This window comes from Gavialis gangeticus, unplaced genomic scaffold (genome assembly GCF_001723915.1).
Source record: "Gavialis gangeticus isolate Ggan-Ray unplaced genomic scaffold, GavGan_comp1, whole genome shotgun sequence".
Classification (NCBI taxonomy): domain Eukaryota; kingdom Metazoa; phylum Chordata; order Crocodylia; family Gavialidae; genus Gavialis; species Gavialis gangeticus.
This window is the reverse complement of record NW_017729022.1, coordinates 132,151,613-132,175,948: the sequence shown is the minus strand read 5'-3', so window position 1 is coordinate 132,175,948 and position 24,336 is coordinate 132,151,613. Positions and strand designations below refer to the sequence as shown.

At 40.8% G+C, this 24,336-nt stretch overlaps 1 protein-coding gene across 2 annotated transcripts in view; it reads left to right on the top strand.

Annotated features, from left to right (window-relative positions):
• GPCPD1 (glycerophosphocholine phosphodiesterase 1) overlaps window positions 1–24,240 on the top strand; it is a 65,881-nt gene extending 41,641 nt beyond the window's left edge. For both annotated transcript variants that reach the window (XM_019516199.1, XM_019516200.1), the window contains exons 8-18: window positions 1,322–1,565; window positions 4,194–4,356; window positions 5,144–5,276; window positions 5,489–5,543; window positions 10,411–10,503; window positions 12,872–12,949; window positions 15,944–15,983; window positions 17,923–17,984; window positions 22,058–22,123; window positions 22,903–23,039; window positions 24,027–24,240. In XM_019516199.1, coding sequence (XP_019371744.1) covers window positions 1,322–1,565; window positions 4,194–4,356; window positions 5,144–5,276; window positions 5,489–5,543; window positions 10,411–10,503; window positions 12,872–12,949; window positions 15,944–15,983; window positions 17,923–17,984; window positions 22,058–22,123; window positions 22,903–23,039; window positions 24,027–24,225 — 1,270 coding nt within the window. In that variant the 3' untranslated portion in view covers window positions 24,226–24,240. The remainder of the gene's footprint in view (window positions 1–1,321; window positions 1,566–4,193; window positions 4,357–5,143; window positions 5,277–5,488; window positions 5,544–10,410; window positions 10,504–12,871; window positions 12,950–15,943; window positions 15,984–17,922; window positions 17,985–22,057; window positions 22,124–22,902; window positions 23,040–24,026) is intronic.
• Window positions 24,241–24,336: the final 96 nt, after the last annotated feature.

Genomic DNA, 24,336 nt, shown 5'->3' with positions numbered 1-24,336 from the left:
AAAAGACCAACTTCCTAGACTCTGTGGCAATAAGATACCATTCTCCAGTAACCAAATGCCTTCATATAAGGGAGAACACGCCTTTCTTTGTGTGGATTTAAGATTTCACCAATGGCCTAGAGCATTATGGCTTATTTTTCTTTGCTCAATTATTTAATTAGCTGGGGCTTCTCTCTTACGTTCTGTGTCTGCAATACTCATGTCTAATCTCAAATAGTTTTGATAATGCCTAGTATCATCCTTATCTTTATAAAGATGGCTAAATTTCAAGTTTAGTGACACGGGTGCATGTTATCCACTCATAGCAGGATTTTTAGTCCTGAATGCTTTCAGAAACGGCAGTTATCTCTGCTAACAGCAGTTACCTCTGTTTTTGGTGTATCCACTTATTCTAATAGTAAAGCTCGTACCGTATTGGTACATTGAAAGATCATCTAAGGACAGGTGGATAGTTGGAGCAGTGCAAGTAAAATGTTTTAACTAATGTAGGATATCTCAGTGGTCACCTGCGGGTTATTGTGACTTCTTTTTCAGGGTTGGAGTAAAAGGTAATAACTTCGTAAGGACTTGATATCGATGTTCTGTGTCAGCAGTATTTTCTTTGGGAACCTGTCTTTCCCTTTAATGTCTATATGGACCTCCTCCTGAAAAATACTTTGTTTCATTAGTCTGCTTTTGTTTTCATGATTGACAAAAGTATTGGCAAGTAATATATTTCCATTAATTCAGCCTTTCTGCGTCCTTATTTTCGTTCTGTGTCATGTTTGTTGTATGTATCTTTGTCCTGCAGGGTAGGTCCTACAGGAAAGCACAGAGACTTCCCCTCTCCATAGTGTTCATAATTACTTCATTGTTTTCAGTCAGGATTTTTTATCTTTGGTTGCCCCACTTGGCCCTTCCATGTTGGTGGTCAGTCTTTTGAAAATGTCCCTTTTTAATTCTGCAGCTTGTTATTTCTTTGACAGTCAAGAAGACTACCTCACTGAGACTTTTTGGATATTTCACCCAGCCCTTTTAACTCTTGTGAAGTGTCCTGGTTGCAAGAGAGACTCTTTAAATATATAAAAGTCAGTCAGAAAGTAAAACTATGGAGTGATGGCCCCAGGATGAAAGGAGTAGCGAAGTATTATGCTTATATTATTTTGAAGTCTGTGTAATCCTTGAAGGTACTCTGCATTTCTTCCAAAACAAGAGGGTATAAAATTTATATTAGGTCCTCCAACCATGCATTTTGTAGATTCCTCATTTTCAGTTGTTTCTGCACTGAAGATAGTTAACTAACTTTCCGGTATTTGGCTTTGTTTTTCTTTTGGGTGAATAGAGTGAAGCTGACTTTAGAAGGTTTGGAGGAGGAGGAAGAGGATGATGACCAAGATAAAACATCTCCTACTGTTTCCCAGAAAATGGCAAACACCCTGGACATTGCATTAATAACTGATACAGAATGCAAAAGTCGGCACTCTCAGCCAGACTGTGGGTATGCTTTGCAGCCTGATCGATGGACAGAATACAGTATACAAACCATGGATCCAGATAACTTGGAATTAATCTTTGACTTCTTTGAGGTATGTCTCTTTCTGGTGTGTCCTTGTATGGAAGCAACTGAGTTTGTTTTACTTCTTGGTTAACAGGCAGCTCATTTTTCTTGATGGTTTCATTATTGAAACCAAATGTAGTAGTGTTAAGGCATGTTTTTGATCCTGTGGACTCTTGAACATTGACTTCATGATGAGTCTTGTGGATGGCGGTGGATTTGACAACAAACTATTCCTGTTAAGCAAACATTTAAAAAATTTTGAAATGCATGTTTTATAAAAACAAGACGTAGTTAGCTGAAGTCAGCAGAAGGTAGGGTAGAGATGCACCTTATAGACTACCTGAATGAGATACATAAGCTAACAGGGATCTCCAGGGCTGTGTCTAGGTAAGCAGGGAAACCTGCCCTTGAGATCTCCAGGGGTGCTTCTGGGGAAGTGAAGAAAGTCAGGATTTTCTTGTTTACTTATATGGGTCTCTAGAGATTCTGGGGGCTGATCTTGGTAAATAGGTGCCTGAGTTCCATGCCTCCACACCGGGACACGTGGGCTTTCCCAGCTTATGGCAATGCACCCCTGGAGCACCGCTGGGGTTGGTATCTCTCAGTGGGGAACTTCAGCTTCCCTCCTTATAGAGACATGCCCTGAGATTCCCCTGGGTGCTTCTGTGTAAGTGGGGAAAGCTGGGTAGGGACTTGAGGGGCCCTCAAGCCTCCAGGGCACCTGCCCAGGGCAGCTGTAGAGTAGGGGCAGTTCTGTTGTCTGCTAGGGCCATGCAAAGCTTTGGTCGCTGATTCGATTTGGCAGAGGTTCAGTGGCCAAATCTCTGAATTGAGTTGGGAGACTCTTTAATATCTCTGAATCGAATCAGAACCCTCTGAGTAGATTTGGAGAGATTCAATGATTCGGACATAGACACACCTTTAAATGTTTTTTCTACATACCTCTAGGTAGCAGGCAGCTTGTGAATGCTGCGATGGCAGGGCAGATGGAGTAACCCAAAGGAGCATGGCGGCGTTCCCAGCACACTCGGTGGCAGACCTGGAAGTGGACCGGAAGCACGTCTGTTCCACTTCTGGGTCCGCTGCAGAGTGCAAAAGGGACCCGCCCTCTGGCTTGGCAACTGGTGCCTCCTGGGTCTTGGGGGGGTGGAGAGGGGGAGCACCCACGGTCCCCCCACACCCAGTTGCTGAGCTGGGGGGACACGGGTGTGGGGCGGCAGTCTACTTCCACGTCCACTGCAGAGCACATAGGGGACCCCCCACCCTCCTGTGGGACGCTCCATGCGCCCCACTATGGCAGCATTCGCAAGCTGTGCCTGGTACCTCAAGGTATATAGAAAAAAGATTTAAAGCTTTTTTTAAGCTTTACAAGATGAACATGAGCCTGCAATGTGATGCTGCAGCTAGTAAAGTGACCAAAACGCTGGCTTGCATCCATAGATGCTTCTCAGGCAAATCCCAGGATGTCATTCTCCCCTTGTACTTGGCCTTGGTGAGGCTGCAGCTGGAGTACTGCATCCAGTTTTGGGCTCCACAATTCAAAAAGGATGTGGAGAGGCTTGAGAGGGTGCAGAGGAGAGCCCACACGCATGATCAGAGGTCAGGAAAACAGACCTTATGATGACAGGCTGAGAGCCATGGGGCTCTTTAGCCTGGAAAAGCGCAGGCTCGGGGGTGATCTGATGGCCACCTATAAGTCTATCAGGGGTGACCACCAGTATCGGGGGTAATGTTTGTTCCCCAGAGCACCCCAAGGGATGACGAGGTCAAATGGTTATAAACTGCTGCAAGACCGTTTCAAGCTGGACATAAGGAAGAATTTCTTTACTGTCTGAGCCCCCAAGGTCTAGAACAGCCTGCCATCGGAGGTGGTTCAAGCACCTACATTGAAGACCTTCAGGAGTAAATTGGATGCTTATCTTGCTGGGATCCTATGACCCCAGCTGACTTCCTGCCCTTTGGGCGGGGGGCTGGACTCAATGATCTTCTGAGGTCCCTTCCAGCTCTAATGTCTATGAAAGCTGTGTCTATGGCTGAATCGCTTATTCTCTGAATCAGCATTGAATCTTCAGATTTGGATTCGGCTGAATCAAGTTGGGACAGTGATCCGAATCAACAAGTCAAATCATTGTCCCCCAATTCGGGATAAATCTGAATTGAATATGACCCCTTTTGCGCACCCTTACTGCCCGCACTCTCCGGCAACAGAGTTAATAAATGTCCCATAGTTTGTCTGAAGTTGACCACCTTTCATAAATTTCATTACTTATTGCATGTGCTTGTCTGGGTATACCATGAGGTAATTTACATTAGAAACTTGTAGAATGAATTAAACATGTACTAATTTAGATTATGCGTTTGATTGTTTCCAGTGTGCTTGTTTAGTTGACATCTTCCTTTCCAAAAACAAAAAATAGATTCAAAATAAACTAAACAAACCAAAGCGGTATGTCTGAAATAAAGTATTTTCTGAGCCTAGACTGAGTGGCCTTGTAATGAAAAGTACACTGAAAAAATGTTTTATACAAGTACTGATGTAGTACATTAATTTGAGGAGTAAAGCTTCCATGATGGGGAGGAGAAGGAGGGGCATGGGGGAGAGAGTGTTTTAATGTGTTTTAGCTTTTACAAAAAAATCTAATACTTCTATTTTTAGGAAGATTTAAGTGAAGCGGTAGTACAAGGAGATGCACTGCCAGGCCATGTGGGCTCTGCTTGCCTCTTATCTTCCACGATTGCAGAACAAGGAAAGAGCTGTGGAATTCTCACACTTCCTATTATGAGCCGAATTTCAAGAAAAACTATTGGAAAAGTTAGAGGTATGCTTCCTATAAACAAGAAATTCAACATAAGCATGACCTTGAAATTGAATAAATAATGAATGTTTTGTTTAATATAGAAATTCTAAAGGGAGTGAATGTGATTTGGGGTTATGGCACTTCAAACTGGTAAGCGTGAATCCCATTAAAATTCAGTTTAAGCAGTCAGGCTAGCACCAAAACTGAAGTCCTGAGCTTGAGTGTAGCATTGCCTGCATAAAATAATAAGGATCTGAGGGCTTCTATACACGTGCAGCAGGGCTGCTCTGACACACTAATTACAGCACTAAATCTAGTCTGCTGGGGCACTGTAATTACCATGCTTCAGCAGACACAGTTAATTGTCAAACAAGCTTCAGTTTAAAGCTCCCCACTGCCATTTTCCAGCATGGGCCTGCTGATGCATGTGATGCTCCAGGTGCTTTTAATTAGCATGCCTCTTGGAGCTGCACTAATTAAAGCTCCCCCCACCCCGTAGCATGTGTATAAATGCCCTGCCATTTTGAATAGATCTGTTTTAGCCACTTAATTCAAAGACTTCAGAAATGTGCTTCATGAGTTTAGACTAAACTTTCTTGTGATGTTTTTCACTTCTGTTAGGTGATTCTGTGGTTGGGATGGTGTTTAAAGATCAAGTAATTAACAGTGTATGTAGTGTTGCTGTACCTCATATAATTTTTAAGTTATTGGGGTTCTGAACCACTTACAGAGAAATAGATAGATGGGTTTGCTTATCATTTAAAAGGTCACAGCTTTATGTAATTCTTTATGTAATTTTTTTTTATAGTGGACTACATCATTATTAAGCCAATAGTAGGATACAGTTGTAATATGAAAGCCTCATATGCTAAGTACTGGAAGCCAAGAACAACTCTTGATGTTGGACACAGGGGTGCAGGAAATTCTACAACAACTACCAAGTAAGTTCCTGTGCACTTCAATTTTAACATTTTTTGTTTACTTCCAGTTGCATAAGTGTTAATTTGCATTTTATGAAAAACTCATGAAAAACAAAATTACTTAAATTTGTCAGGTTTTAATTGTTCCATGATGATAACTGTATTTTCAGTTTTTAATCACTTGCTCTGCAGTGTTATTCCTAAACCCTTTTTTTCCCTTTTTATTATTTCAGGCTCGCTAAAGTTCAGGAAAACACTGTTGCTTCTCTAAGGAATGCTGCTAGCCATGTATGTATATACAACTCCTTTTAAAAAATTGATAATTTCTCCTATGCATTCTCTTGAAAATATAATAACTCAATAAGATAAATGTCATCTAGCTGATACAGAAATGGTAAAGTGAACAAATGGAGTTGTGGCAGTAACTCTCTGTGAAAGTTGATAACTTTTTTCTTTATATAATTAGTTGAGGCTCCCATCCTTGCATTTCCCTAAAGCCTGACATTTTCCTTAAAGTTGATAGACTCATAGAAAACCAGGGTTGGAAGGGATCTCAGAAGGTCATCTAGTCCATTCCACTGCTTAAATCAGGACCACCCCCAACTAGATCATCCCAGCCAAGGCTTTGTGTAGCCAGGTCTTTAAAACCTCCAAGGGTGGAAATTCCACCACCTCTCTGGGTAACCTGTTCCGGTGCTTTACTACCCTCCTAGTGAGGGAATTCTTTCTGATATCTAACCTTAATTTCTCTTGCTGCAACTTGAGACCATTGCTCCTTGTTCTGTCATTTGCCACCACTGAGAACAGTCTAACTCCAGCCTCTCTGGAACTACCCTTTAGGTAACTGGAGGTTGGTATTAAATCCCCCCTCAGTCTTCTCTTCTCTAGACTAAATAAGCCCAGTTCCCTCCGCCTCTTCTCAGAGTCATGTGTCCCAGATGCTTTTGTTGCCCTCTGGTGGACTATCTAATTTGTCCACATTCTTTCTGTAGTGGAGGACTCAAAATTGGACACAGTACTCCAGATGTGACCTCCCAAGTGCTGAATAGAGGGGAAGAATCATTTCCCTTGATCTGCTGGCAACACTTCTACTAATTTAGCCCAACGTGCTGTTAGCTTTCTTCACAACAAAGACACGTGGCTTATATTTGGCTTATTGTCCACTGTAACTCCCAGATCCTCTTCTGCAGAGCTGCCTCTTTAGACATTCAGTCTCCATCCTGTACTGTTTCATGGGATTGTTCCATCCTAAGTGCAGAACTTTGCATTTGTGCTTACTGAACTTCATGAGTTTTCTTTTGGTCCAGTCTTCCAATTTGTTGAGGTCTCTCTGAAGCCTAACCCTACCCTCCAGCATATTTACTACTCCACCCAGCTTGATGTCACCCGCCAACTTGCTGAGGGTGCACTTCATCCCATCTTCCAGACCATTAATGAAGCTATTGAACAAAACCGGCCTCAGGACCAACCCCTGGGGCACTCCACTTGATATTGGATGCCAACTAGACATTGAGCCATTGATTTACTGTCCTTTGAACGTGATGATCTATCTAGTTTTCTATCCACCTTTACAGTCCATTCATCCAACCTGGACTTCCTTTGCTTTCTGCTGCCAGCGTTGTGGGAGATGATATCAAAAGCCTTGCTAAAGTCAAGGTATGTCTGCTGCTTTTGCTGCATCCACAGAGCCAGTCATCCTGTCATAGAAGGCAATCAGGCTGGTCAGGCATGACTTGCCCTTGGTGAATCCATGCTGATTGTTCCTAATCACCTCCTTCTCCTTCAAGTGCTTAGAAATGGGTTCCTTGAGAACCTGCTCCATGACTTTTCCAGGAACTGAGGTGATGCTCAGTCTGTAGTTCCCTGAATCCTCCTTCCCTTTCTTAATGAAGGGCCCTATATTTGCCCTTTTCTAATAAACTGGGACCTCTCCTGGTCACTACAGGTTTTCAAAAATGATGGCCAGTGGCTGTGCAGTCGCATTGGCTAACTTCCTCAGCACCCTCTTGTGCATCACATTTGGCCCCATACTTATACACATCCAGCTTTACTAAATAGTCCCTAACCTGTTTTTTCACAACTGTCAGCTGCTCACCTCCTCCCCAAACTGTGCTGCTGAGTGCAGTAGTCTGGGGACTGACTTTGACAGTGAAGACTGAGGTAAAAAAGTAATGGAGTACAGGCTGTCCTTGATTTACAACATTTCAAGCTGCAATGTTTCACACGTATATTGTTTATAAATTGACAGTTTCAACTTTCTGACATGAGTTTCGACTTTACAACACTTGATCCAATGCAATACCATGCCAACGAACAAATTTGCTGCGTTGCCCATCTCCCTGGAGAACACATGTCCAAACTTCCTTGGACACTTTCTTTAAGAAAGCAGACAAGAGTTCAGAAAAACCTGCAGCCAAGACTCCTGAGAAGACTCCAGGCAAAAACCCTTGAAAAAGTGCAACCAAGAGCCCTTCAAAAAGTCCAAGGAAGTCACCTCAAAGAACTCCTTCCAAATCAATATGATTGCTATTTACAATATAAATACATTACTGTAACTATATTACTCATCTATAATTGATTTGAGTACAAAATTCTGGGTTATTTTTGGTGAAAATAGGGTATCGGGCCAATAAATCCCTCATTTATAACATTGTTTTCTGTGGGAAAATCGGTTCAGTGTGACAACGTTTTGACTTAAGACATGGCTTTCAGAAATCAGTTGTGTTGCAAGTCCAGGGGCTACCTGTACTTCAGCCTTTTCTGCGTCATCTGTCACTGCTAGGTTGCCGCCACCATTCAGTAAGGGATCCATACTTTCCCTGATCTTTCCCTTGTTGCTGACATACTTGTAGAAAATCTTGTTACCCTTCATGTCCCTTCTTGATTTCTTCCCTGCATGCCCAAACAGTACTCTTCTGCTCCTCCCTAGTTTGTTGTCCAGTTTTCCACGTCTTGCAAGCTTCCCTTTTGTGTTTGGCTTATTGAAGAATTCTCTGCTAAGACAAGCTGGTCTTCTGCCATACTTGTTGGTCTTTTTGCGCATTGGGATGGCTCATTCCTGTACCCACAGTAAGGTTTCTTTGAAGTACAGCCAGCTTTCCTGGACTCCTTTTCCCCTCAGACTGGCCTCCCAAGGGACCCTGCCCATTAGTTCCCTGAGGGAGTCAGAGTCTGTTTTTCTGAAGTCCAGGGTCCTTACTCTGCTGCTCTCCTTCTTTCCAGTCCTCAGGATCCTGAACTCAATTGTCTCATAGTCGCTGCTGCCCAAGTTGCCATTCACTACTACATTCCCCACCAACTCGCACCTGTTTGTGAGCTACAGGTCAAGAAGAGCATGACCCCTACTTGGCTTCCAACAAGAAGTTATCTCCAACACTCTCCAAAAACTTCTTGGATTGCCTGTATGCTGTTGTATAGCCCTCCCTGCAGATGTCAGGGTGATTGAAATCCTCCCTGAGAACCACAGCTAGTGATCAGGAAACTTCTTCTAGCTGTTTGAAAAAAGCCTCATTCACCTCATCCTCCTGGTCTATATCAGACACACACCTTAACTTTCAGTTCTTTCTGCTTGTTTCTCAGGGTCTGTGCATTTGTTTGGACACCTGAGGTAACTAACCGATTGCCCTACTTTCTCAGGAAGAATGAGAGAGCCTCCCTTGTTGCTTGTACTTTATCCAGATCCCCTATTTCCCCACTTACTTCAGGGCTTTGGTCTCCATTCCCCAGTAAACCTAGTTTAAAGCCCTCCTCACTGGGTTAGCAAGCCTATTGGCAAAGATGCTTTTCCCTGTCTTTGTTGGATAGATCCTGTCTCTTCCTAGCAGGTGTTCTTTTTGGAACAACAGCTCATCGAAGATGGCAAAATCCTGCTGACGACGTCATCTGTGCAGCCATGCATTGATCTGCAGGATGCGTCCACTCCTCCCAGGGCTTTTCATTTTGACCAGAAGAATCAAGGAGAACAACACCTGGGCCTCTGTCCCCTTCACCCTTGCACCCTGAGCCCTATAGTCACTTTGGATTTGCTCAGGATTACCTCTGGCAGTATCATTGGCACCCACATGCATGAACAGCATGGGGTAGGAGTCAGAGGTGTGGATGAGTCTTAGTAATTATTCTGTGACATCGTGGATCCAGGCTCCAGGCAAGCAGCTGACCTCCTGAGACAACAGGTCAGACTAGCAGATGGATACTTCCATCTCCAACAGAAGGGAGTCTCCAACCATCACCACCCATTGCTGCTGCTTGGTGGCAGTGATCTTGATCCTCCCAACCTTGGGGATGCCTAGCCTGGCCTGGCCTGGCCTCTTCCGCCAATGGAACGTGTTCATCTTCCTCTGTTGCTAGGGATCCATATCTCTTCTCCAGCCAGATCGCTGCAAGTGAGGATGAAGACTTCTGCTTACTGCCAGAGATCATAAGCTTCCAGCTTTCACCCTCCTGAGACTCTGTATCTTATTCCTTCTCTAGCGCTGCCTCTGGCAGTCCTTCCTCCATAGTCTTAGAGGTCTCCTCCAGCGTTGAATCAATGAATATCCTCATGGTGGAGGATGTCAGAGGCTTGCCACCTCCTCCTGTAGCTCTCTTGCCTGCTCCCTGTAGGACACCACTAGGAGGCACCGCTTACATTACAGGTACTCCCCACCTGGCTGTCATTGAAAGGAGCCTGCAAGTCATGGTCTCCACGGTGCCAAACCAGGGAACAGGGTGGGATCCTTGACAGTGGGCAGACATCTCACAGGTAAAAGCAGAGGAAGAGCTGGCAGTAGCTCTGGCTTTGTGACATTGTGGAGTGTTCTCTTTGGGTCTCTTAAATCTGCTGCACCTCTCTTCCTTCCCATCTCTCCAGGCAAATCAAGGTGGGGATTTATGTTAGGCACTGTAGATACATAAACCCATTTATAAAGTTTCTCTTCAGTTGTTGAATTCAAGAACTTAGTCAATATGTATACTGTAATGACTTTTTTAAAATCAGCCAATGTAATTATTTTATTTCAGTTAACATGCAAAATGTAACAATTGCCAGCTATTAACCCTGACTGGGATACCTTGTTCCTAAAAGTTTACCTGTGTATATGGGTCGTCTTTCTTCTGGGGACTTGATAATCTTCATGTGTGTATGTGTAGTTACTACTTTTCAAAAAATTCTTGGCAGGGAGCAGCATTTGTGGAATTTGATGTACACCTTTCGAAGGATCACGTGCCTGTTGTATATCATGATCTCACTTGTTGTTTGGCAATGAAAAAGGTAGGTAAAAATGTATTGGCTATATTTCTTTTTACTGTGGCAATTGTAGCTGAAATAATGCAACTGAAATTTGTAGGCACCTAATAAAAACAAGATGGTCTTCTGAGATGCAAATAGAAACATATATTTCTAGAGTTAATGAATTGGAAATGTTTGTTTTGCTTAAAAATATACCACAGAAGGTGAGCTAACTTAATACTTTTCACATTGACGCAGCAGCAGGAACAACATTTCAAAGCTGCGATCTGACACTTTCTCATAATATAATGTAGTTGTTCTCAACCTTTTTTTAGTCCATGACACACACAATGTGGAAAACTATCATCTCCCATACTTCTGCCCTAATAAGTTGTCACAAGATGACTTCCCTTCCCCCCCCCATTATTTCATTCTTGGGGATGGAGATAGAGGGAGATTTTGAGAAACTAGCTTTGCTACCACTTCTAGAACTATTTTATCTTTACCTTTATGCACAGCACCTTAATGATGAGAGTAGCTGAGGCTAGGATTGAGTGATAGGCCACAGAGAGTATAATCAGGACAGAAAGGACATCAGCAGTGAAAAGCTTCCCTTCTTACCTGGGCTCCCTTTGTCCTTTAGGACCAAAAGGATGCCACTGTGCTTTCTCAGACAGGAAGGCTGAGATTCTCATGGTCACATTTGAACAGAACTTGGCTGAGCAGCACTAGTATAGCATATACTGGTGGTGATGGCAACACTGAAAAGAGCACACCTTAAATACAGTTGCAGACTCTCTGCAACCTTTAAGTTTCATAACACGCAAGACATTGACAATTCTTAATGAATTAGATGATCATAAACTTTTTTTTAAATCCCTTTATAAAAAAAAAAAAGCATTTTATGACTCAAAAAATGCCTTAATGTATTTCCTTTTTTAAAGAGTTTATAATAACCTAAGTGCTCTTCTTTCTGGTTCGTTGGATCTGCTTTGGCTCAGGCACAAAAACTTTGTGTAGAATAGCAAATCAGTACAAAGAGAGGCTGAGCTGTTTTCCCTCTCCTTTCCTCTCCCTTTTTCCCATTGTGCTGACTAGATTAAATCCTCAACTCATACTCATTGCAATTCAGTATAATCTGCTACGGTGAACATGGGCAGATATTTAAATTGAGAAAATGGCATTCTCCTTTTTACTGAAAAGGAATGCAGAAGTACTTCAAATGTTCTGTTTTCTCAAGGACTTATTTCAAGACATCTTATAGAAGAAAAAGAATTGCCTCAGTTCTGCTATGACACAAGGCAAAATTCTCTTTCATCTAGTGAATAGCCAGAGTGTGGTTTGTGACCAGCTGTGAGTTACTCAGCGAAAGTATAGGAGTAATTCTGTTACCCAGTCTGGACATATAAGTACCCCCATTGTAGTATTAGGGAAGCATCTGCATGTTTCCAGAGGGTGAGCAAGTTTTGGAGGGTTGTGAAATTTTAAAACAGTTTTATACTTTATATTTGAACTTACAAAGTTTGTGTTGAAAAACGAGGAATTTTTTTTTAAGTAAATGTAGGCTATTACAAGAATTCTCACCCTCACATAGGACTAACTTTTTAAAGTGTTTTGTAAATCTCACGTTTACTTATGTAAAAGACGTTTGGACAGAGTTACCCATTTGGAAGCCCCTAAGTGCCCATGTTCCCATTTTAGAAAGCTGGTCTTCTCATCCACAAATTGTATTAAATAATAGAGTCCTGCATCAAGTCTGGTACAAAGCAGGTTGGGTTTGGGTGAGAATGTGAGCTACTTCACATTTTGCAGTTCAGGTGCAAGTCTGAAAAAAAAATTTTGAGGGTTACACTTAGGTTGGAATGTAAGCCTCACCACCGGCTGCTGACAGATGTGACCCCCTCCCCATGCTTTCCCAGAAGCAGCAGCACTTTAGTTCAACCTGGCTCTGTAGCATCTGTATAGATTGGGTGTTTTAGTGGGGCTTTTTTGGCGCTTTTACCTAATAGCTGATTAAATCAGTTTCAGATGAAAGCACCAAAAAGCCCTGCTGAAGCACCCAGTCTATATAGACACTGCATAGCCAGGTTGAACTAATGCACTGCTTCTTCCAGGAAAGCACTATTTTTTCACATCTGTCAGCAGTGTTTTTAACTTTAACAGAGTTTGGGTCAGGTCAGTCTGTGGGTAAGAAGTTGTTGCTAATGCGGGTTGTGGGTTCAGGTCCAGTTCTATATCAGGTTTAGGTCAGAAGCGGGCCTTAAATCAGACGTATGCAGGTCTATATCAGCCCTAGCTTTAGTGTACAATTTGTGTTGCTGTTTTGTTTCACCACTGCTTATTTACAGTACATGTATGGCTTTTCACAATTTTGAGTAAAACTTTAACATTTAACTTTTCCTTTTTCAAGAAACTGGAAGCTGAGCCATCAGAATTGTTTGAGATTGCAGTAAAAGAACTCACGTTTGATCAGCTGCAGTTATTAAAGGTAATGTCATGTTCAGCTAGTGTGACATGCTGTTGCACACGATATATTTTTTTGTTCAGCCTGATTATGAGAGGTCTTTGTTTTGAAGTGGCAGATGTGTGAATAGGGTGGCAAAAGAAAAGGAAAATTGCGGGGGGGGACAAAGTTATTATAACGGTTGCAGTTAATTTCAAGAACACTTTCTTTTCCACATCACTTGCACTTAAAGAAATTGCAGAGGCAGCATGTTCGGGTTTTTGGTGGCAAGAGAACCTCTGTAGCTACTTGCTTGCTGGGAACCATCTGGCCTATTTCTGGTGTGATTTGAAAGCACTTGTTTCCCCCACCCCACTCCAGCATACTGTGTGCAACTTAACATACAAGTACTCTCTTCAAATTTTAGCAGCATACTTATCTTACTGAAGAGGAAATATAAAGATAGAATATTAGTACTAAGCTATGTGAATTACTGAAATGGAATAACAAAAAGCCTTCTCATGGTTGTTAGCAACTAAGTGTGCTTCCTTTTCTCCTCCAAGGATACAGTAGAAAGGAACAATCTTGGAACAAGTTTATATAGGGGTTTAGTATCAGCTGATTAGAATATCATGGTAAAGTAGCTAAAGTTGAGAAAAGGGCTGAATTTTCAGAAGTGCTTCCTAGCTGAAGCTCTTACTATATACTTAATGGAAGCTGAGGGTACTTGGCACTTCTGGAAAACTGGAACTAGGATATTTTTCTTTGTATCATTATAAGCAGTTATAAAGTTTTATTAGGGATATAATGCTTGATTGAAAAAAATAAATAATCTTGTAGTATGTGTGAGGCCCTCTTATTATGGCCTTACCTTGGATATAGTGAGTGAAAAAGTGAAGCAGTCTGCTAAACAGCTCAGGTGATGATCTGTTGGTTATGACAAATAATAGAAGTCATTGAAACTGATAGTTCAGAATTTCTAAGGGAAGGAGATCAAAAGAGGTGGGTTAAGCTTTGTCAATAATAGGAAGAGAAGTCAAAATTTATGTGGCATAAATCTAACATGCCCTTTAGGTTGGGGATAGAGGTTAGGAAGAATATGCAATCCAATCTAAACTGGCTGGGTAACTTGGCTAGCATTATTAGGCTCACATCTTTCTCTCCATTGGGCCATACTGTGGCTGTAAAAGGAGGGTATAACTTGCTAGAAAAAGAAACAACAAGAGATGAGACAGGAGCATGAGAGCTGAAAATTTGAGACCTCTTACTCAAGGAAGGGCATCTTAAATCACAACTTTAAGGTACTGTTACTTGGTTAAATTACTCCATCTCTTCTGTCAGTCTTGGGGGAGATGAGGGATGGAGAAGAAACTGAATGGTTGGGTGGTGCCAGCATATACCCAGCCCAGGTTCTCAGCCATACATATGGCCACATCCCATAAACCAGTGGAACCAATTTTTTGTCTGGTGTGCCATTCTGATCCCTAAGATCCAGAGGTATACCTGACAGTTTGTGTCCTGGGTTGCTGGAATGGAGGCTTGTGCACCACACACAACAGCTTTCTTTGCTGCTTGTATATGTAAGCTGTGGGTTGGCCACCCCTGCCATAAACTAGGGTCAGGCTAAAGCATAGACAGTCTTTGGGCAGAAAAGATGAGGAACCTGAAACAGTCATATAAAGAGTCATTTATAACCAGGGATCCGGGTTTTCAGTTTGCCATGGAAAAATGCAGACTTTCTCCTTTAAAGGGGGAAACCATGGGAAACGGTGGGTTTCCCCACATGGGCTGGCTGAGTTTCAGCCTGCAAGGGGCTGATCAGAGCTGGGGGGAGTGGGGCACAGGGGTGCCATGTGCATGTGGTGCACGCACACATCATGCATGCATGTGGCAACCAGGCAATGTGGTGGAGAGCAGCTCCTGCAGCTCCAAGGTAAGTCTTTGGAGAGTGGGTGGGCACAGGTGACATGTCAGGGAGTGGGGCATAGGTGGGAGGACACGGTGGGGGGGAGATTTGCCCCCTCTAGATTTCTGCACTCACAACAGGGTGCAGGGCTGCAGCTGGGCCTCCAGAGTCCAGTGGGCAGGCCCTGGCACAGGAGGGAGAACTGTGGTGCCATGTCCATTAGGGTGAAGCACTCCTTGCCCATCCAGCAGCAGCAGGGGGCACAACTTCACGCTGCTGCCACACCTTGCCATGGCAGCATGGTGCTCCCAGGTGGCTTCTGCCTGAAGCTGGTCCAGCCTGGTTGCAGCCCAGCACCCCGCTGTGAGTGCAGAAATCTGTGAGGGCACATGTCCCCCTGCCTCCCCCAATGCATCACTTATGCCTACACCTTCCCTTCCCCACCTGCCTACTGTTTTCCATACACCTATCCCTTTCCTCACATGGGAGCTGAGTGGGGAGTGCAGGTCAGGAATGAGGGGTACCAGCAGGGCCGGGGAGCTGCAGGTCGGGAGTGCCACAAAGCAGTGGTTGGGGGGTGGGGGGCACCGCCGCAGATGGACCTGCATCCTGGTGAGCAAAAGGGGCCTGGGGAGCTCTGATTTTTTCCATGATAAAAAAACAAAACCAAATGCCAGAATATATAGGTATTTAAAATTTATTTTATTATAATGATTGATGTACTTCTAAATGAGAAATTGGGATTTTTAAACAGAGAAAATAAGGATCCATGTTTGTTGCTCTGGTGTATGAAAGTAGAGCGGTTCAAGCATTCATATTTTCCTTTGAGATCTTCACTTTAAATTTCATCCTTTTCTGCCTTTCCACTTCTAAGTTTTCTGGTTGGATTTTTAATAAAGCTTTTTCTAATAATTTTTTTGCCTTCTCCATTATAGCTTAACTTTGGCCAGGTTGGAACAAAAATTGTTTCTTACTTTGTCTCTTACTTCCATTCAAGAGCATTTATGTTTAAATGGCTTTTAAACTTAAAGGAAATTGATAATGAACAATTTATATTTTCCCTTATGAAAGTAGTAAAAATTTCTGCAAACAAAAGCATTCTTACTAATTTAAATATTTTTTATGTTCTTTAGCTAGCTCACGTGAATGCGTTGAAATTAAAGGATCAAAATGGTATGTACTAATTCAAAATAATCTTGAGGTTTGTTATCTTATGTTCTGTTATGGTGTTATTTTATTCTGATTTTCTTGGACACTGAGTTGAGATTTTTTTTTAGCAATTGAGAGCTCTAGTAATCGAATTTATACCATAAATGTTTTCAGAGATTTTTATTTAGAAAAGCACAAATGGCTATATATAAATGATATTATATAATACTATGCTGCAACATTTTAAAGGCAAAATTGCTACTGTACTAATAATCGCCACTAGGATCTTTCTCCAAAAGTTCCCCAACCTTATCCATGTCTTAGCTTTCTAGGTGAGAAGGAGAAAAGCCAAGTCTCTCCATGTTCTCTGCAGGACATTGTAAACTTGAGCTGTTGCCAAATATATAATGTTATCTGCTACAACATAATGTTCAACATGATTAAAAATCAGATGTTCCACAAAATCATCTTGGGCACAGGTGGAATAGATCCACGTCTCTCTTCTATCAAAAACCATGTATTAGGTGTTTTGGATCCAGTCTGAAAGAGATGACATGCTTCTGCAATCCACAGGAACAAAATGTGGCTGTGGCACCCATTATTAGGCAGACCATGCATAGTTACTGCTTCCATGTTAAAAGATTTGGCTGTCTCATGTACTATAGTATACTATAGTCTTCAGAAGTCTCTAGATTTTCTCCCAGACAACGCATGCTGGTTAATTGTTACATTTGGTAGTGACGTCTGACGACAATAGAACATACTTTGGGCCTGAAGCTGGAAGGAAAGATTAAAAGCCCTTTTGGCCAGTGTTCCAGTAGATACCATCAAAACACTAGCATAATCCACTGTCATTGTGTGTGTTTCTTCTGACTATAATGGCTGGTTCACAGAGTACACGTGATTCTTTTCCTTCCTAATTGTTGCTTAAACTGAAGAGGAGATATCTATGCTGTAGGGTTCAAATATTGTTGATGACTTGTTTGGGAGTTAAAAAATACACATGCCGCATCCCATAAACCACATCCCATTTATTTTTTCCATACATAAAAAGTTAGTACAAATTCTTGGAAGTAAATGGTTGGAAAGATTTAGAAGTGACTTTAGATACTGTATTAAATATGTTTCTTTTGGTTAATGAGGTCTGTTCCTTTTAACTTGTGGCAAACAGATTAATGCTGAGAGCTCACACTTTATCTGCAGGCTCTGAAAAGGCTAGAACTTTTTTTGAAGCTTCCTTTTGAAGAGTATAATGTTGGCATTTATGGGGAGGACTGGATATCCTGGGTATTGCTAATGAATTATAGAGTCAGCTCTAATTCGAAGTGCAAATTATGCCCAATGCAGCTGGAATTGTAGCTATTTCCATCTAATGGAAGTTTAATGTAGAACCTAGGACATCATATTTGCCTCTGTAGTTTGCCTTCATGTGTAAGCTCTTCAGGATAGGGGTATTTTTTATTCATGCTGTACGTCTGGGTGATACCCTAATAAATACTTCAGGTACTTAGTAGACATACAAAAAACTAGAACTCTTGGTTCCAAAATGATACCTTTTATTAGACCAACTGGGAAATTGCAAGAAAATTGTCCTTTTCTGCAAGCTTTCAGGATTAAAGTCCCTTCATCAGGCTCTGGGAAAAGTATAGATGGTACAAGATGGTAAGAAGTCCCCATTAGTAGAAAATAAACTTAGTACCAAGTACTTAGGTACTTAGTTGAATATGTTGAAAGATTTCCTGCAGCAGAAGTCAGAATCATCTTTCCTCAATTTTAAATCGAGAGAATTTGGAGTTCTGTTAAGTAATCCATGTATTAGTGCTGAGGAGGAAGAATTAAACAATCAGAGGGTAATTTGGCTTTAACTTTTATAAAGGCTCATGAATTTGAAGCAAGTCTTCTAGTTTGGGTTTTGGTAATGCTTCTATTTACCATTAATGTAGTCTTTCATATTTCATTTTAGCATCTTTTAAAGAGGAGGAAAATTATTTTTCTGAGAACCAGCCATTTCCTTCTCTCCAGACCGTAAGTAATCAATGTAGAACAGAGCCATGCAACATTGAAATGTGAAAATATAAATTTTCCCTTGGGTTCTTGTATGCATAGAGCCTAGAAAATGAATATTCAAAAATGTTGGTCCTAGTAACAGCCAAAAGTGCAAAATGAAGCTTATTTTTAGCTGCCACCATGCACATCAATTTAGAGGCTATTCTTTAAAAAAAAAAAAAAAAAAGCAAACAAATATCCAGGTTTTGAATGCTGAAATACTGTAACTGCATGGAATAGAATAATTGTTGTAGACCACAGATAATATTAGTATATCTTCAACACTCAAGATACCTTCTATTTCCAGGATGAATTATAAGTGGAGTCATGTTGATCTGCTGGTTTGAGTTCCAAGAGAAGAGAAAAGTTAATCTTGAAGGACTTTTCCATTTCTTTTCTCTTTTATTTTTTAAACGTTTCTTAGTCATTTAGGTGGTGACATTCTGTTTCTGCTGTGGTGAGAGGTAACAGGCAGAGCCGTCCCTTGTGGGGGCAGGGGCAAATTGGGGTGACTGCCCCAGGCCCCATGCTTTGGGGGGCCCTGAGGACAGTGCTGAGGGTGCCACCACTCCACTGGCTTTGTGCTTGCCACCCCCCTGCTCCATGCTCTGGCTGCTTGCCACCCTGGCTCCTATCCCCACCCCATGCTTTGGCTGCTCATCACCCCTGCCCCTCACCCCTAGAGTTGGCCCTGGTCACAGGTAGTTAAAGTATTTCCTCTGAGGGACTGCTTAGAAGCAGTGGTGTTTGGGAGCCAAAGAATTTGCTTTAGTAGTGGAAAAGAAACTAAAAATAAATAATAGATGCCTTATATGCTCACCACAACTGGTAGCAATTAAGAGCTGCAGGTGCATAATATCCCTGAAAATCAGATCCTTTGGGGATTTAGGCATCCAAATAAATGCCACAAGTAGAGGAATATGTAGTTACTTCTGACAATTTTAGCCTTGCAGTTTGCTGTTACCTTTTTATAACTGTAGTAATGTGGTTACTATGCACAGGGCCCTATCTGTCATACCCACCGAGTCTATAGTAAATTATTTGTAATTAATTTATATCCTGGGAAAACAGCCTGCTTGTCAAAATGCCTAAGACTGTTTTAATATCCTGCAACTAGGTACCAATGTAGTTACCATGTGCAGGGTCCTGTTTCTTGCACAACTCTAAAAATACTATTACTACTTTTACAGTTGTGATACAGTAATATTTTATTAGTAAAGCTTTTGTATCTATTAGATTTGTATTAATGCACTGCTTAGCTTCTGCTACTCAGGACAGCCGGAAACAGAGTAATGTATACAGTTCTAATATTATGCTAATGACGTATTGCCACCACATTTTATATTACCTTTTTTCAGAAACTACTACACAGTCTGATAAATACTTCCATTTATCTTATGTTACCTTACCTTACCAAATTTTCTTAACTACATTACTTTGCACTGGTTGTTTTTTTTCTAATGCCTGAATCATTAGTTTGCATGTCTATTTATTATATGCTATATTTACTTGAATATAAGACTTGGATATAAGACTCGAATAAAAAGGTTTTTTCCCCAATAAGCACGGAGGGAGGGAAGCTCCTTGTCTTACATTCACGTGCAAGGATATCTCATTAAATGCTTTGTCTGTTATTAAACTGTTGCCAAACCTGCGTGTACTCAGTAATGAAAACCAATTATGATTAGGTGCAGCCAAGTCTGCGCATGACTAAAACACATGGTCCATATAGGGCAAACATAATGATGGGAGCCTTCCACAATGACAGATTAGTGCAGCCCATTTGAATAAGGTATATGGTGGTGCCCATTGTGCTCAGTCCCCCTCAGCACCGGCTATTTTTTCAAGTCATGGCAAGCCACTACATTGCATACATTTTGACTTCCTCTTTATTCCCACAGCTGAGCTGTGCCTGCCTTTCCCATTTCCAAGAATCCTGTTGTTCCACCAGCCTTAAATGTCTGACAAACATCACCAAATGGGGCCCCAAGCAGTTCACCCAGAATCCCTCTGTCGTCCCCTTTCTCAATCTGTCACATATGATTAGCGTGGCCCTGCCCTCCATGACGTGGTGCTGGACCAAGTTGCCCTGTGCCTCATCTGTGTGCACATTTTTGGAGGGTCACAAGACTCTTGACAAGAAGACCCAGTCCTAGTCATGAGTAGGGAACTAATTAGCACATGGATCCTTTGTGGGGGTATCTGGAATACACACACATACTGACCAGCTGAGCTATTGGGTCACGATGACTTGAAATGCTGTTGGCTCTGGTGTGGCCCAGCCCAGTTAACTATATGGTAAATAATGAGTCCTCTGGGTTTGGATTAGTAGTTGTACTGTACAGTTTGTGCAGCTGTTTCTCTGAACCAAGTACAAGAGCCAGATCTGCAAACTGGAAGTAGGTGCAGACTCCAAAACAGCCTGCTTCACAAAATATTTTTCAGGGCATGTGCTACAACACTGGGCAGTGTGCATGCTGCCTAACATGTGCCTGTAGGCCTTGAAATTGCCATGGTTCTCCCATGGAACCTGTCTCCTATGTGGCAGACAAGGATTCTACCACTACACCAGAACATATATATTTCTGCAAAAAAAAAAAGCAGAAAATAAAATGATTTGTGCTATATATAAGAAGGTTAAAAGTATGGTTATGGAGTACCTGTGCTAAAGCTTGCAGCAGTTTGTAAAAAAGGTAAAATGCATCAATTCTGGATGAACTAAGTCTGTGGGTACCCTATATGCAGGTTAGTACAGGCATGTTTATTTCAGTGTTTTTAAATTTGCCCCTTATTTCATGTATTCAGGGAGACCAGTCTGACAGTAAAGGGATGCGGGGAATTTTGGAAGGGCAAGGAAGCCCCCAGATTTATTTTGCCTGCTCTAGCTGTGCAAGGGGGACAAATTCAAGGCAGACCTCCAAACTTAGATTCTGTATCTAGAAAATTACAACAAATTTACAAATTGTCCATATATAGAATCTAACTGGGAGGCTGTCTTATATTCGAGTAAACATGGTAATAACAGCGGCTCCTAGTTGCAACGAGGGTGTAGTGTTAATTTACTAACACGTTAGCATTTCAAATTTAATCTAGTTGCAAGTTGGCAAATGTAGATATCAGTTACGGATAGACAAAATACCTGGTTGTCCAGCCAAGCCATTGCATAGCTAAAGCCAATGGATAAACTGCATCAGTTTTCTGACAAACTGACTTATTCAGATTGATTTTACAGATTTTCATCCCCATTCCCTGTCCTCCTCTCCAGTCTACCATCAGTGGGGTGTTCAGCTACGTTCTTTTGCAGCTGTCATCTTTTGACATGTAAAAGATTCAGCTAACAGTGTTTTATTAATTACAAAAGTTCTTTATAATAATGTATAGCTGCTTACTGATTTTACTGGTATAAAGCATTAGAACAAGTTAATACTTCCTTTGAATACTTAATAACACTTTATTGTATTCTGAGGCTTGAGGATTTAGTGCTTTGCTGCACAAAGAATTTACATACAGGATATATACTGAAAAACACTGTGCTGTAGGCTGTTGGTCTCCCAAACTGACGTACTTTTCTTCTATACAAAAGATAAATATGAACATATGGGAACTTCTCAGATGAGCTCTCAAAAAAAGGAAGGTTATTCATCTCAGGGAATTTTTTGTCCTTTAACGAAAAGAAACAGGAAAAATATTGATTCTTTTAAAGTATTTGAACATATTATTTTTCATCAAATATGATTGTATCAAAGGCTTCTTGATAAATAGCTAACTAGAAAATGCAGGTGTTGTTTCAGTATTTGTAAAAAGTAGATCTTGACGTACTTCATTGAAGTTAGTTGCACATCATGCCATTTCTCATTCTGAAGGGTGCAACTCATTTATCCAAAGTGAGCTAAGAGAATAATAGAGAAGAGGAATGGATATCTCTCATCTTAAAAAAATTGACTATTTCCTTTATCATTGTGTGAAATTTCAGTATTTTTGACCAGCATTTATCCTTAACAATGGTGCTGTATGGACAACTTGTGAGTTAATGCCAGTGTCATCTTACCTAGGTTCTCGAATCACTTCCTCAAGATGTTGGGTTTAACATAGAAATAAAATGGATCTGTCAACAAAGAGTGAGTAATCATGCATGTTCCTTGTTTTTATACATTATGTTATTTTGCAGACTATTTATAAATATCATGATATAGCAGTTTGCCTACGACAGACCTAAAATTTACTGTACTGCCTTTTTTATTGTTTTTATTTAATTGAAAGTTAATGTTACACAATACTGTGTACCTTTATATTTTAACAGTTGAAGACAGTTTTAACTTGCACATTTTGTCCTTTTGACATCAGAAAAAGGAAGTAAGTACCTATCAATCCTGTAAATGTGCATGCATGTGTGTGCATGCACATACATGTACACACATTCTCTTCTTTAAACAGGTATGTAAGTCTAGGATAGGGCCACAGCGCAGATTCAACCTTTTAAAACATTAATCTTACTAGAAGGCAGTAGCCTTCCCAGTCAAATATTGATACTATATCTGTATACTTATAAATAGCTGTGCAAAATATCTGAAGGTTTTAGTAATCTTTTGTATGTTTTCACTATATTTGATGATTTTAACATTTTCGTCTTTTCCTTTAACATAATTAGCCTTTAAATGAATCTTTATTCTGCAAATAGTCTTTCATTTTGGTTAGGTTGTGGGAAAATAGTTGCAAACAGCCCTTCTCTTCTGTAAGTAGGGATGGATAGGCAAATAGTAACTTTTCTTTTATTTAGTTTTACAAGCTGAATTTTTCTGTTTTTGAATAACTTAGATATTGAGAACTCTCTCTAGGTAGCTGAAAAATTTCAGTAATTACAAATTTAAACAGCCAAATCTTGTCCTTATTTTCATAGGATGGGAAATGGGATGGTGGCCTGTCAACCTATTTTGACATGAACCTCTTCTTGGACATCATTCTGAAAACCACTCTAGTAAATGCTGGAAGGAGGAGAATTGTATTTTCTTCTTTTGATGCAGACATTTGCACAATGTAAGATAAATAAGAGTCATTTTTAAATGTTATTTTTAACTTAATTATAAATACAGGCATATATGAAAATGTTTTGGAGAATCTAAGTAAAATGTAAATTCTGAAACTCATTTGAATTTGAATGACAACACGTTTGGAAAGTTAAGTCCCTAAACTAGGAACTAGACCTCTCAGCCACCTGACCATGTCCCCAAATAACAAAAAAAAAAGTGAGTGAAAGATGTAACACATTATGAATTCAGGTGCCTCATTAATTGCTTCAACAAATACCTGTTTTCTCAAAAGAGCAGGAAAATATGCAGACGTTATGCTGGGCTGTCATTTCTTCTTTTTCAGTTCTTTTACTGTGGGTCCAGTGTGCAAATGGTTTCTTCCATTAAGTTGGAGGTTAATGTATTGACTAAACAGATACTACCTTATAAGCTAGATGTGAGAGTTGACAGTGGATAAATTATTCCTTTACTCTGTTGAACAGTCAGAACAAGGCAGTGGAGATGCTAAAAGGGATTCGGTATTCAGTGATGGTGCAGAAAAGATAGAGCACTACGCAGCATGCTCATCTTGGGTTTGCATCAGTTTGGAATGCGTTTCCTTCTGGGTATTGTATAAGAAAAATAATGACCAAGTAATACATATTCTACAGTTTCAACACAGTTCTAGGTATTTTCAGTACAAACAAATACAAGGATAGTACATTTATCTGGCAATAGCCAGTACTTGTCACATTAAGGACTGTCTTAGAACTAGGGATTAAGTCTGCATCTGGCAGTATTTAATTTGTATGCAGTAAATTACTGTAGTCTGGGAAGACACAAAACAATTGAAATTCTTAAAGGGTGGAAATTTATCACTGGTGAGCGTATATCAGTTGACTTGTTTGTGTTGTGTGTTGGTTTCTACTTTGTGTGCTAGAAACACTGTTGAAAAGATTCCTTTTCCTTAGGAATATGTTAAATAGCGTTCTATATTTTAAAACTCTTTTTACAGGGTTCGACATAAGCAAAATAAGTATCCGGTGTTGTTTCTGACCCAAGGAAAATCTGACATTTATCCAGACCTTATGGATCTTAGGAGTCGTACAACTTCTATTGCAATGAGTTTTGCGCAATTTGAAAATTTGCTGGTAAGTTGTTACATTTCTTTATTCATCAGTGAAATGGAACTAGTTTATTACTGTATTCTATAATTGCTGATATTGATGACTGGATACAGAAACTGAATTCTAAAATGAGGTGATCAGCAAATTATTAGCACAGGAAAGTGTTGCGAGTCTGCAGCACCCTGCCGAGCCACACTG